General features: G+C 38.5%; 2 protein-coding genes across 2 annotated transcripts; both read left to right on the top strand.

Moving 5' to 3' along the window:
• The first annotated feature begins 4,075 nt into the window (after positions 1 to 4,075).
• Positions 4,076 to 5,364, top strand: LOC125471051. Its single transcript, XM_048570918.1, has 3 exons — positions 4,076 to 4,912; positions 4,973 to 5,285; positions 5,345 to 5,364. Exons 1-3 carry the CDS (start codon positions 4,076 to 4,078, stop codon positions 5,362 to 5,364), a joined length of 1,170 nt encoding a protein of 389 aa, XP_048426875.1.
• On the top strand, positions 5,178 to 9,631 carry LOC125471038. Its single transcript, XM_048570887.1, has 3 exons — positions 5,178 to 6,448; positions 6,530 to 7,040; positions 7,506 to 9,631. The coding sequence occupies exons 1-3, from the start codon at positions 5,381 to 5,383 to the stop codon at positions 9,533 to 9,535; spliced, it is 3,609 nt and encodes a 1,202-aa protein (XP_048426844.1). The 5' UTR covers positions 5,178 to 5,380; the 3' UTR covers positions 9,536 to 9,631.
• Positions 9,632 to 15,186: the final 5,555 nt, after the last annotated feature.

Genomic DNA, 15,186 nt, shown 5'->3' with positions numbered 1-15,186 from the left:
CACAAGCCCAAGCACAACCTGCCCAAAGCAATGTAGGTGATTCAAGTGATAATGATAGGATTTTTCAATTACTTACTGCTTTGACGCAGGAAGTCCAAACTCAAAACAAAGAGAGGCAAATCCAAGACAAGAGGGTGGACAATTTGGAGAAGCAAATGGGTCAAATTGCCGAATTTATGGGGCAAATTAGAGAACAAGGCAGATTGCCTAGTTCAACCGTTATGAACCCGAAGGGAAGATTTGAAACCGCTAAGGCCATCGTGTTGAGAAGTGGTAAATAGGTTGAAACGGACTCAAATACATCCAAATCAAGTCAAGACGAGGAGGACAAGTTGCTGCAAAGCCCACGGCCAAGGATGACCAAACCTTGCCGAATTCATCTAGTCCTCCTAAACCATCCCAAACCACCAAGGTAAGTCCCAATTCGACTTTTTCTAGTTCTATTCCACTAAATGTGCCCTTTCCTGGCAAGTTTAGGCAATCAAAGAAGGAAGAAGCCGAGAAGGACATTCTAGAGACCTTTCGGAAAGTTCAAGTCAATATCCCGCTCCTTGATGCGATTAAGCAAGTCCCGAGGTATGCTAAGTTTTTAAAAGAACTTTGTACAACAAGGAGAAGGATTTCGAACAAAGAGGTGGTTCAAGTAAGTGAAAATGTCTCTGCTGTGTTACAAAGGAAATTACCCCCTAAATGCAAAGATCCGGGTAGTTTTACAATTCCGTGTGTTATTGGTAATACTAAGTTTGAACAATGCATGTTAGACTTAGGGGCTTCGATTAATGTTATGCCATACTCTATTTATGCATCTATGAACTTAAGTGAGCTTAAAAATGATGGTGTGATAATTCAATTAGCCGATCGTTCTAATGCATATCCAAAGGGTGTTTTGGAAGATGTTTTGGTGCAGGTTGGTAACTTGATTTTTTCAGCGGATTTCTACGTGCTTGACATGGAGGATTCACCCCATTCCACCCCATTGCCGATTCTATTAGGGAGGCCCTTCATGAAAACAGCCCGCACCAAGATAGATGTGTTTAAAGGAACTTTAACGATGGAATTTGATGGGGAAGTCATTGATTTCAATCTTTCTGAAAGTATTAAATTTCCTAAGGACGATCATTCTTGTTTTTCTATTGATATAATTGATTATTTGGCGCAGGATTTTCTCGATTCTTTGGAGAGGGATACACTTGAAACAACAATTGCACAAGGAATTGGGCAAAAATTTGGTTTTGCCGTGCCTAGAAGTGTGGAGGAGGCCGAGATAGTGGCTGCCCTTGAGTCACTACCTCAACACCATAGTAAGCCTTCTAACCCAATTTCAATTTCAGTTTCCACTAATAAGTTGTTACCCTCAGTGATTCAGGCACCCGTACTTGAGCTTAAACCGTTGCCCGATCATTTAAAGTACGTCTTTCTGGGAGACAACAAGACATTTCCCGTCATTGTCTCCTCATCACTCACGACCATAGAGGAGGAGAAGTTGATCCGAGTGTTGAAAGAGCACAAGACGGCCATTGGGTGGACTTTGGCCGATATTAGGGGAATTAGCCCGACTACGTGCATGCATCGCATACTTCTAGAGGAGGGGGCTAAACCAAATCGAGAGGCTCAGCGCCGTCTCAATCCTCCAATGATGGAAGTTATGAAAAAGGAGATTATCAAACTTCTTGATTGTGGAGTGATTTATCCGATCTCTGATAGTCGTTGGGTATCACCGGTGCAATGTGTTCCAAAGAAGTCCGGAGTGACAGTGGTGAAGAATGCCGAGAATGAGCTTGTGCCAACCCGTATCCAAACAGGTTGGAGAGTGTGCATTGATTATAGGAAGCTCAACGCCACCACAAGGAAGGACCATTTCCCTTTGCCGTTCATTGATCAAATGCTTGAAAGGTTAGCCGGTCATCCTTTTTATTGTTTCCTTGATGGTTATTCTGGATATAATCAGATTGTCATAGCGCCGGATGACCAAGAAAAGACAACTTTCACATGCCCCTTTGGTACTTTTGCTTATCGTCGCATGCCTTTTGGTTTATGCAATGCTCCGGCCACGTTTCAAAGGTGTATGGCAAGTATCTTTTCAGATTTTTTGGAAAAGATTATTGAGGTATTTATGGATGATTTCAGTGTGTTTGGTGATTCATTTGATGGTTGTTTGGAAAATCTCACAATAATTTTGAAACGATGTGTAGAAACTAACCTTGTGCTTGATAAGCTTATATTTATATATATTTTATATCAAATTCACTTGTCTTTTCTTAGTTAGTTCCTTATATTTTTGAGTTATTTACCTTGTTTTTGTGTTTTGTAGGATTTGTCAAGTAAAGAAAAGAAAAATAACACAAGTGGAATGTTAAGTAATAAATTCGTCAAAACTGCCTGTACAGGTCAGCTGACTTTGGAAGCAAGTTGCGGACAGCTCAGAATGAATTAGAGAATGAAGCTTATATGCTTGGAAAGCTACGGATGTCTATTTTCTGGATCATTTTACGGATTGTTAATATCATTTTTGTAGAAAAAGTTATGGCCGTTCAAACACTGAAAGGTTCCCAGGAGGCTGAGCAGTTTGTAACTGACAAGAAAGCATTGAAAGCAATAAATCCCATAAAACTAACAGCCAAAACTGATGCAGCCAAGAACAAACCAGCTAACACCTATTCAAATATCAGAGGAAATGAAAAATTAAGTGAGAGTAATGGGCATAAAGGCTGCCCAAAGAGTTACAATTGTTTTAGCATTTCCTCCCACTTATTGTCATCACTAAATGGTTGTTAGTGGGGTGAGTTATGGAGAAAAAACTGTGGCAGCAGAAAAGAAGAAAAGACCTACAAGTTGTAGCAACAAAGGGGGAGAAAAAGTGTGAAAAAAAGATAGAAAAAAAAAAGAAGCAAAGCAAGGCTGCTGCGTTGGGGAAGGAAGGAAAGGAAGGAGGAAATCTTGGCATTCTCTTCTCTCGGTTTTATCTTCTCAAACTCATGTCTTTCTTTTGGTTTAATTTGAGAATTATGTGTAACTAATTTTTAGTAGTTAGGGGCTGTTTTGAAGCCCCGAATATGATTGCAAGTTTGTTATGACATTTCGTTTGAATTACTTTTACGAATGGATGAAAATTGATTCACTACTTGTCTCATTGATGAATTCTTTTTGTGTTTTCTACGGATGCATACTTAGTAAGCATATCTAGAATTCTAATGCTATGAATATGTGTGTGCCTGCCCTTGTCGAATGAGGACCTACATATGTTCTAGAGTAGTACTTGTTAATTGCGATTAACATGTGAATCAATTTCTAGGATAAGTAAGACAACGCTAGTACTTACGATGCCTTGTGATGACTCAAACTCTTTTCGTTCTTAATGATTTCTACTTGTTAAATCTATGAACACACCATTCGAGATTGCATGTTAGGGACTAAGTTAAGTTGAAAACGCCATTCTCTTAACATACTACATAAGAAAGAGTAATAGGTTGAGTTCTAACATTGAGCCAACTTGAGCATCTTCATCTAAAAATGAAAGGAATTTGAATGAAACATAACATGTTTGCATGATTATTTGGTGGTGGATAGCAATTCCCCTAACTCGTTTTTCTTAATTTGTGAACTACTTAAAAATCTGTCTCTGTCTTGTTTTTGTTCGATTTAATTTAAATATCAAATCAACTCCAAAAATCCCAAAAATTTGTGTGAGTGTAGCTCTGTGTGTCTAGTATCTGCATATAAAATTTCGTAGACTTTAGATAAGTGTAAGTCGGTCTAATAATTATTTTTCGGTGGCTGGTCAGTAGGGACAGCAGCCCAGTTTTTGTGACAGTTTAGGTAGTTAGATAAAACAATCTTTTGCGGGAAAGACCCTTATTTTCATATGCTACAATTGACAAATATTATTGTTAATAAGGAAAATTAATAGGACATTTGTGTGCTACTTTGTGGTGTGCTTTTAATCTTATCAAATTTTTGGCGCCGTGTCGCCGGGGATTGTTATTTCTAATTACTTATTTTTTATTGTTTTCTTTTCTTGTCTAATTAGTGTTTTTGTTTTTGTTTTTGTTTTTATTTCAAGTACTCTTCGTAGTATATGTGTACTCGAAGGTCCAAGAGCATTGATCTAGCTTTCTACGATCCTGAGGTTGAACAAACATTTCGAAAGCTTCAAGGAACAATCAAGCAGAAGCGTGCATCGGTGTCTTTACCACCATCTTCTCCACCACATTTGAGTTCGGAAGAGGAGGAAGAACCACAAGAAGGCATGGCTGATAACCGGACTTTGAGGGAGTTGGCAACGCCTAATACGGATCAACAACCATTGTGCATCACATATCCAAATGCAGAAGGAGGATTTGAGCTTAAGTCCGGCATGATTCACTATTTGCCTAAGTTCCATGGCTTCTCAACAGAGGATGCCAACAAGCATCTCATGGAGTTTCATGTGGTATGCTCGGGAATGAGACCAGCCAATGTGGATGAGGAGCAAGTCAAGTTGAGGGCATTCCCATTTACATTAGAAGCTAAGGCAAAGGAGTGGCTTTACAATTTACCTCCGGGATCAATGAACACATGGAACCAGGTGAAGCAAGCATTCTTGGAGCAATATTTTCCGGCCACAAAAGCTGCAAGCATAAGGAAAGACATATGTGCAATCCGACAACAACATGGAGAGCCCTTTGGAGATTACTATGAGCGATTCACACATTTGGTTGCATCTTGTCCTAATCATCAAATTTCAGAGCATCTTTTAATACAATATTTTTATGAAGGATTGTGTGGTACTGATCGTGTAATGCTTGATGCAGCAAGTGGAGGAGCATTCATGGACAAGACACCAACAAATGCTAAGGCATTATTAAAGAACATTGCTGGCAACACACGACAATTTGGAGGGAGAGATGAGCTACCTCTTAAGAAAGTTAACGAGGTAAGTGCTAACTCTAGTATTGAATTACAATTAGCTAACTTGACTAATCTTGTGCAACAGGTTATGGTGGCTCCAAAACAGGTGTGCGGTGTTTGTTCAATGATGGGACATGCCACGGATATGTGCCCTTCGTTATTGGATCAAGGTGGTCTTGAGCAAGCTAATGCGTTAGGAGGGTTTCAGGGGCAACAAAGACAAAAGTATGATCCATACTCCAACAACTATAACGCAGGGTGGCGCGATCATCCACACTTAAAGTGGAACAATCAAGACAACAGACAACAATCTGTTCCCAACAACTACAACCGTCCACCTGGCTTCTTTCAAGCAAGACCACAGGCACCATTTCAGCCTCAACAACAACAAGCTCCAAGTAAGTCTCTTGAGGATTTAATTGCTTCTTTAGCTAACTCTACTCAATCTCATCAACAGAAAACAGACAAAGCAATTGAAAACCTTGAGCACCAAATGAGTCAGTTAGCAAGTTTGATGGGGCAACAACACCAACCAGGAAGGTTGCCTAGCCAAACCGTGGTGAATCCAAATGCGGAGCAAATGAATGTTGTGACTTTAAGGAGTGGAAAAGAAGTTTTTGAGCAGCCAAGGATGCAAAAGAGGACTAGAAAAGATACAGATGAGCAAGGGGAGCAACAAACCAAAAATCTTGAGCAAGATGAGGCTTCAACAGAAACTGAAAAGTCTCATCAAGATACAGAATTAAACAAAAAAGATTCTGATAAGGTAAGTAAAGAAGTTCAAAATTCATTTAACTCATGTGTCCCTATTCCTTTTCCTCGTAGGTTTATGAAGTCTAAGAAAGAGCAAACTGATAAGGAAATCTTGGATACTTTCCGAAAAGTTCAAGTGAACTTACCTCTTTTAGATGCCATAAAACAAGCGCCTAAGTATGCAAAGTTCCTTAAAGAGCTTTGTACGAACAAGAGAAGATTCAATGATCAAGAAACTGTGGCATTAAGCGAGGAAGTATCAGCTGTTTTGCAGAGAAAGCTACCACCGAAGTTGAAGGATGCCGGTAGCTTTACCATTCCATGTGTAATTGGAGGGAAAAAGTTTGGGAGAGCATTGTGTGATCTGGGGGCATCCATCAATTTGATGCCATATTCAGTGTATGAATCACTAAACCTTGGAGACTTGAAGGAAACAAAGGTAGTAATCCAGTTGGCAGATCGTTCAAATAGATATCCCAAAGGCCTATTGGAGGATGTACTTGTGCAAGTGAATGAACTTATTTTTCCCGCTGATTTTTTTGTTCTTGAGATGGAACATGACCCTATGCCTACTGCACTTCCTCTTATATTGGGAAGACCATTCCTTAGAACGGCACGTACGAAGATTGATGTCTACGATGGTACTTTAACCATGGAAATTGATGGAGAAAGCGTCAAGTTCAAAATCTTCGATGCTATGAGGTACCCTAGTGATTTTGAATCTTGTTTGTCTATTGATGCGTTTGACTATTTTGTGCAGGATTGTTTTAATGAAGGTGTGGGACAAGACAATTTAGAGAAGGCGTTAGTGCATATCATTACACATGGAAAACTTAATTATTCCGAGCACATTGAAGAAGAATTAATCCAGACAGTGGCAGCCCTTGAGTCTCTTTCACCAATTCGTGGTAAGTTTTCTTCCTATTTTATTTCTCTTCCTACTTTTAACGAAAAAATACTTCCTTCTGTGATTCAGGCACCCAAATTAGAGCTTAAACCGATTCCTGAACATTTGAAGTATGCATTTTTGGGAGAGGATGAAACATTACCGGTCATCATATCATCACAACTCACAGCAGAAGAAGGGGAGAAATTGATCCGAGTACTGAAGGATCACAAAACTGCCATAGCTTGGAGCATTGCAGATATCAAAGGTATAAATCCAGCTACTTGTATGCATAGGATTCTGCTGGAGGAAGGTGCAAAACCTACAAGGGAAGCTCAACGCCGTTTGAACCTACTCATGATGGAGGTCGTCAAGAAAGAGGTTATCAAGCTTCTTGATGTTGGCATCATATATCCTATCTCGGACAGCAAGTGGGTGAGCCCTATTCAAGTAGTTCCGAAGCGATCCGGAGTCACAGTTGTTAAGAATGAAGCTAGTGAGCTAGTGCCTACACGTGTGCAAAATAGTTGGAGAGTCTGTACAGACTACCGGAAGATAAACAGCACCACACGCAAGGATCACTTTCCAGTTCCATTCATTGATCAAATGTTAGAAAGGTTAGCTGGTCATTCTCATTATTGCTTTCTTGATGGCTATTCTGGATATAATCAAATTGCAGTTGCTCCGGAGGATCAAGAAAAGACGACTTTCACATGTCCATTTGGCACATTTGCATACCGGAGGATGCCGTTTGGACTTTGCAACGCCCCCGCCACATTTCAAAGGTGTATGGTAAGTATCTTTTCTGATATGATTGAGAAAATAATTGAAGTGTTCATGGATGATTTTTCAGTTTATGGTGATTCTTTTGATACATGTCTACATAATCTGTCCCTAGTTTTAAAACGTTGTCAAGAAACTAATCTGGTCTTAAATTGGGAAAAATGTCATTTCATGGTTTCGCATGGATTAGTTTTAGGGCATATCATATCTGAAAATGGAATTGAAATGGATAAATCTAAAGTAGAACTTGTTAGTTCTTTACCGCTCCCTACTACTGTCAGGGAGGTTCGTTCTTTTCTTGGACATGCAGGTTTCTATCGTAGGTTCATGAAAGACTTCTCAATGATTTCTAGACCCTTGTGCCGTTTGCTTCAAAAGGATGCAACATTTGATGTGAATGAAGAGTGTGTGGTAGCATTCAACAAACTTAAGGAGTTGTTATCCACGGCTCCTGTGATCATGCCACCAAATTGGAGTTTACCTTTTGAGTTAATGTGCGATGCTTCAGATTATGCTGTCGGTGCAGTTCTAGGACAACGTGTCAACAAAATGCCACATGTCATCTATTATGCATCACGAACACTCAATGATGCACAGTTGAATTATTCAACAACAGAGAAGGAGCTTCTAGCTGTTGTATTTGCTTTAGAAAAATTTCGATCTTATCTGATTGGAACTAAAGTTATTGTGTTTTCTGACCATGCAGCTTTGAAGTATTTACTCACAAAAAAAGATGCAAAACCGCGACTCATTCGATGGATACTTCTGCTGCAAGAGTTTGACTTAGAGATCAAGGATAAGAAAGGGAGTGAGAATGTTGTAGCAGATCATCTTAGCAGACTTGTGCACTCAAACACAGAGGAAGATTTCATCCCTTTACGTGAGAGTTTTCCAGATGAGCAATTGTTTTCATTAAAGGTTACTGACCCTTGGTATGCAGATATTATCAATTACAAGGTCACCAAAAAGATTCCGGATAATTTTACACGTGCTCAGAAAGATAAGCTTGTCAAAACCGCCAAATACTACGAGTGGGATGATCCTTATTTGTGGAAATATTGCCCTGATCAATTGATTAGAAGGTGTGTCCCTGAATCTGAGTTTAAATCTATTCTAACATTTTGTCATTCTTATGCATGTGGCGGCCATTTTGGAGCAAAAAGGACAGCCCTTAAGGTGTTAGAGAGTGGTTTTTATTGGCCTAGTTTGTTTAAGGATGCGTACGAGTTTTGTGCAACATGTGATCGTTGTCAACGAACAGGTAACTTGGGCCCAAGAAATCAAATGCCACAAACCCCTATTTTGATTGTTGAGATCTTTGATGTATGGGGCATTGATTTCATGGGACCTTTTCCATCTTCAAATGGTTTTCTTTACATTTTATTGGCTGTGGATTATGTTTCTAAATGGGTGGAAGCAAAAGCCACCAAAACTAATGATTCAAAAATTGTTTCAGATTTTATTAAGACTAACATCTTTGCAAGATTTGGCACACCTAGAACAATCATTAGCGATGGAGGGAGTCACTTTTGCAATAGAACATTTGAAGCGTTGCTTAGGAAGTACAATGTCACACATAAGGTGTCTACACCTTATCATCCGCAAACTAGTGGTCAAGCAGAAGTATCAAACCGTGAGGTGAAGCAAATTTTGGAGAAAACTGTGAGTCCTAGTAGGAAGGATTGGAGCATGCGCTTGAACGATGCATTGTGGGCTTATAGGACTGCTTATAAGACTCCTATTGGAATGTCCCCATTTCGATTAGTTTATGGGAAACCATGCCGTCTTCCAGTAGAATTAGAACACAAAGCTTATTGGGCTATCAAAGCCTACAATATGGACATGAGTGTTGCTGGACAGCAGAGGAAGCTTCAATTGAATGAGTTAGATGAAATCCGGAATGTTGCATACGAGTCTAGTCGAATATACAAGGAGAAATCAAAGGCATTTCATGACAAGATGATATCAAGGAAGAGCTTTGCCATTGGACAGAAAGTTCTTCTATTTAATTCTCGCCTTCGGTTATTTCCAGGTAAGCTTCGTTCTCGATGGGTTGGTCCGTTTGTTATAACTAATATTTTTCCTCATGGTGCAGTGGAAATCCAAAGTGCAAAGACCAGAAACCTGTTCAAAGTGAATGGACATAGACTCAAACCATATTACGAGTCTTTTGCGGAGCATGATGTGGAGGTTGTACCCCTCCAAGAACCAGCTTCCCTTGAATGATTACTCTTGGTACCGTCCGGCTGCGGACGTAAAAGCAAGCGCTTATTGGGAGGCAACCCAATATTTCTATTCATTGTCTTTTTATGTCATTTTCAATTTTTTTGTTTGTTTTTTTTTTTTAAAAGTTTTCTTGCGTGCTAAGCTGAATTATTTCTTTTCTTTGAAATAATCTTATGTCCACCCTTGGAGTTGATTGCAAAATTGAAGTTTGGGGGTCATCGTTTGCTTTTACTACAAATTGGGGAAGTTTTTAGTCCAAATGCTTTATTTTGTTTCTTATTATTTTATTTTATTTTTATTTTATGCATTATTGTGTTTTCTGACATTGGGGACAATGTCCAGTTTAGGTTTGGGGGTAAGGATTGAAAAAATGACCAATTTGAAAATTTTCGTCCCTTTGACTAAGAACTGGTTTAATTTGTTTCCTTGTTGTTGCTTTTTGTTTTCTTAATTATTTTTGTTTACCCTAAATAAAAAAAAAAAGAAAATTTTGAAAATATGAAAATCCAAAAAAAAAATAGTCTTGTTTTATATATTGTTTTGAATTAGATTTTTATTAGTTTCCTGACTCAATGATATAATTGGATTGAATTTGAACCACGGTGATCAAGAACTTAGTAAGCATGTATTGTGTGAAATTCCTTATTCTCTTGTTAGCCTTGTACATGTTTAATCATCTTTGAAAAACCAAAAGCACATAGCCTTGTTGATGTGAAATTAAAGCATGATTTAAAGCTTCATATGTGAACATAGTGACCATATACAACCTATGTGAGTTTTTGAGCCTATTGAAAGTGTGTGCATTTTTCATACACTCCTATTCTTTCATGTGTGATGAACTTATGTGACTTGCATCTCTAGAACTTGCGTAACGATCTTTCGAAATGTTTGTCATTGATTGCATGAACTTGAAAAGGATAGAGGCATTAGGTTTATCACCATGGCCCAAATAAGCATGTTTCCTAAAGAAAAATGATATCATTAGATTGCCAATTTGAGCCGTATATGTTAAGCCTTTTATTTCTTATCACCAGATATGTCTACCCTTATACCTTAAACATTTTTCCTTACCCTTTCCAAGCTAGCTAGTGAGAAATGTGAGATTGTCTTATGAGAAATGTTTGTGAAGTACTTTGAAGGAGTTTGGCAAAAGAATAAGTGTGGGGGTATTTCATGTTTGTATTTAGTTATGTGCGAAAATTGGTTCAAAAAAAAATAAAAAATAAAAAAAAGAAAGAAGAAGAAGAAGAAGAAAAAAATTGTATACAAAGAAAATAAAAAGTTTAGGGGTGTGATTGGAGGTATTAGTAGAGTGGTTGGAGAGCTTGAGTTCTTATAAATCTCAACAAAAGAATTGCTTGCTATGTAGCTTGGAACTTGTGTTTACCTATCCTTTCATTTCTATAACCCTCTCCCTAAGCCTCATTACAACCAATAAAAGTCCTCTTGATTTTAGTTTTGCAATTATGATTGTGGAGATGAGATCTTTATGCAAGCTTATGGTAGATCTTTCACATTTGATTCTTTGAGCAAAACACGTTAAACTAAACATATGTGTGATTGAGTGGATGCCCCGTGAGAAGGTCACTAGTTTGCATGTAGTGTTTTAAAACAAAACTTGAAATTGCATTAGCATGGCTATTACACACATTACACTTCCAGGATGATTAAAAGGTCGCTGTTAACATTTGAATAAGGAAGATGAGCTTGGATTAGCTTGCTTGGTGCTAGCTAAGGTTCTTGATGATTTGTTTTCTTTAATGAAATTCTATGAGGGTCACATAGGGGAAGCTAATGTTTTTCATGTTGCTACTTTTTCATGTTTTCTTTGTTTTGCTCGAGGACTAGCAAAAGCTAAGTGTAGGGGTATTTGATAAGCTTATATTTATATATATTTTATATCAAATTCACTTGTCTTTTCTTAGTTAGTTCCTTATATTTTTGAGTTATTTACCTTGTTTTTGTGTTTTGTAGGATTTGTCAAGTAAAGAAAAGAAAAATAACACAAGTGGAATGTTAAGTAATAAATTCATCAAAACTGCTTGTGCAGGTCAGCTGACTTTGGAAGCAAGTTGCGGACAGCTCAGAATGAATTAGAGAATGAGCCTTATATGCTTGGAAAGCTACGGATGTCTATTTTCTGGAGCATTTTACGGATTGTTAATATCATTTTTGTAGAAAAAGTTATGGCCATTCAAACACTAAAAGGTTCCCAGGAGGCTGAGCAGTTTGTAACTGACAAGAAAGCATTGAAAGCAATAAATCCCATAAAACTAACAGCCAAAACTGATGCAGCCAAGAACAAACCAGTTAACACCTATTCAAATATCAGAGGAAATGAAAAATTAAGTGAGAGTAATGGGCATAAAGGCTGCCCAAAGAGTTACAATTGTTTTAGCATTTCCTCCCACTTTTTGTCATCACTAAATGGCTGTTAGTGGGGTGAGTTATGGAGAAAAAACTGTGGCAGCAGAAAAGAAGAAAAGACCTACAAGTTGCAGCAACAAAGGGGGAGAAAAAGTGTGAAAAAAAGATAGAAAAAAAAAAGAAGTAAAGCAAGGGAAAAAAGCAAGGCTGTTGCGTTGGGGAAGGAAGGAAAGGAAGGAGGAAATCTTGGCATTCTCTTCTCTCGGTTTTATCTTCTCAAACTCATGTCTTTCTTTTGGTTTAATTTGAGAATTATGTGTAACTAATTTTTAGTAGTTAGGGGCTGTTTTGAAGCCCCGAATATGATTGCAAGTTTGTTATGACATTTCGTTTGAATTACTTTTACGAATGGATGAAAATTGGTTCACTACTTGTCTCATTGATGAATTCTTTTTGTGTTTTCTACGGATGCATACTTAGTAAGCATATCTAGAATTCTAATGCTATGAATATGTGTGTGCCTGCCCTTGTCGAATGAGGACCTACATATGTTCTAGAGTAGTACTTGTTAATTGCGATTAACATGTGAATCAATTTCTAGGATAAGTAAGACAACGCTAGTACTTACGATGCCTTGTGATGACTCAAACTCTTTTCATTCTTAATGATTTCTACTTGTTAAATCTATGAACACACCATTCGAGATTGCATGTTAGGGACTAAGTTAAGTTGAAAACGCCATTCTCTTAACATACTACATAAGAAAGAGTAATAGGTTGAGTTCTAACATTGAGCCAACTTGAGCATCTTCATCTAAAAATGAAAGGAATTTGAATGAAACATAACATGTTTGCATGATTATTTGGTGGTGGATAGCAATTCCCCTAACTCGTTTTTCTTAATTTGTGAACTACTTAAAAATCTGTCTCTGTCTTGTTTTTGTTCGATTTAATTTAAATATCAAATAAACTCCAAAAATACCAAAAATTTGTGTGAGTGTAGCTCTGTGTGTCTAGTATCTGCATATAAAACTTCGTAGACTTTAGATAAGTGTAAGTCGGTCTAATAATTATTTTTCGGTGGCTGGTCAGTAGGGACAACAGCCCAGTTTTTGTGACAGTTTAGGTAGTTAGATAAAACAATCTTTTGCGGGAAAGACCCTTATTTTCATATGCTACAATTGACAAATATTATTGTTAATAAGGAAAATTAATAGGACATTTGTGTGCTACTTTGTGGTGTGCTTTTAATCTTATCAGTGCTTAATTGGGAAAAATGTCACTTTATGGTTAGACAAGGCATAGTTCTAGGGCATATTGTTTCAGAAAGAGGAATTGAAGTGGATAAATCGAAAATAGATCTTGTACGCTACTTACCCTCTCCTACTTCGGTTCGAGAGGTTCGTTCGTTTCTTGGTCATGCAGGATTTTATAGGCGATTTATCAAGGACTTCTCCAAGATCTCAAACCCTCTTTGCCGTCTCCTCCAGAAAGATGTGGCGTTTGACTTCAACGAGGAGTGTGAGAAGGCGTTCAATCACCTCAAAGAAATGCTAACTTCGGCCCCTATCATAGTTCCACCGGATTGGAGCCTTCCTTTTGAGCTTATGTGCGATGCTTCCGATTATGCATTAGGAGCTGTTTTGGGGCAAAGGAAGGAAAAGAGGCCGCATGTTGTCTATTATGCCTCTCGGACTTTAAATGATGCACAATTGAATTATTCTACCACTGAAAAAGAACTTCTTGCTGTTGTATTTGCTTTAGATAAATTCCTTTCTTATTTGCTTGGTACTAAAGTTATTATTTATACTGACCATGCAGCATTGAAGTATTTGTTCACCAAGAAGGAAGCCAAACCACGACTCATTCGTTGGATGCTTCTTCTCCAAGAGTTCGATATCGAAATCCGGGACAAGAAGGGAAGTGAAAACGTGGTGGCTGACCACTTGAGCCGTATGGTGCATGAGGAGGATGCCGTGCCTATCATAGAGACATTCCCAGATGAGCAACTGATGTCCGTCAAGGTAAGTGAACCATGGTATGCTGATTTGGTGAATTATTTGGTGTCTAAACATGTTCCTAGTGAATTACTTAAACACCAATGTGATAAATTGAAGAAAGAGGTATGGTTTTATGTGTGGGATGACCCGTATTTATGGAAATATTGCCCTGACCAAGTTATACGTAGGTGTGTGCACGATTCTGAGTTTAATGCTATTCTAACCTTTTGTCACACTTATGCTTGTGAGGGACACTTTGGCACTCAAAGAACAGCACTTAAGGTGTTAGAATGTGGTTTCTATTGGCCTACCATCTTTAGGGATGCTAGAACATTTTGCATGTCTTGTGATAGATGCCAAAAAACCGGCAATATTGGTCCTCAACAACAAATGCCGCAAACCCCCATTTTTAGTGTTGAAATCTTTGATGTTTAGGGTATTGATTTTATGGGTCCCTTTCCTTCGTCACATGGGTTTCTTTATATATTGCTTGCTGTGGACTATGTGTCGAAATGAGTGGAAGCAAAAGCCACCCGAACTAATGATTCTCGAGTGGTTGCAGATTTTGTGAAAACTAACATTTTTGCAAGGTTTGGAATGCCACGAGTGCTAATCAGTGATGGAGGTTCCCATTTTTGTAATCGAACCATCGAGGCATTGCTCAAGAAATACAATGTCACGCATAAGGTGGCCACACCTTATCATCCTCAAACGAGCGGGCAAGCCGAGGTTTTGAATAGGGAAATCAAGCAGATTCTTGAGAAGACCGTAGGGCCTACAAGGAAGGATTGGAATTTGCGCTTAAACGATGCATTGTGGGCGTATCGCACTGCCTACAAAACCCCCATTGGGATGTCACCTTTTCGGCTCATCTATGGGAAGCCATGCCATCTTCCTGTCGAGTTAGAGCATCGTGCACATTGGGCCGTCAAAACGTTCAATATGGACCTTGATGCCGCATATTTACATAGAAAGCTTCAATTGTGTGAGCTTGATGAAATCCGAAATGAAGCATATGAGAATGCCCGGATTTACAAGGAGAAAACGAAGGCATTCCATGACAAGATGATTCGTGCCAAGACGTTCTCTATTGGGCAGAAAGTGTTGTTGTTCAATTCTCGCCTTCGGTTGTTTCCGGGTAAGTTGCGATCCAAATGGGTTGGTCCTTTTATTGTCACTAATGTTTTCCCTCATGGTGCAGTGCAAATCAAAAGTTCAAGGACGCAGCAAGAATTCAAAGTGACAGTGCAAATCAAAAGTTCAAGGACGCAGCAAGAATTCAAAG

This window comes from the organism of the source record quoted next, unplaced genomic scaffold (genome assembly GCF_019419815.1).
Source record: "Pyrus x bretschneideri cultivar Hongxiangsu unplaced genomic scaffold, Pyrus_bretschneideri_v1 Contig56, whole genome shotgun sequence".
Classification (NCBI taxonomy): domain Eukaryota; kingdom Viridiplantae; phylum Streptophyta; class Magnoliopsida; order Rosales; family Rosaceae; genus Pyrus; species Pyrus x bretschneideri.
This window is presented reverse-complemented; position numbering and strand designations above follow the sequence as displayed.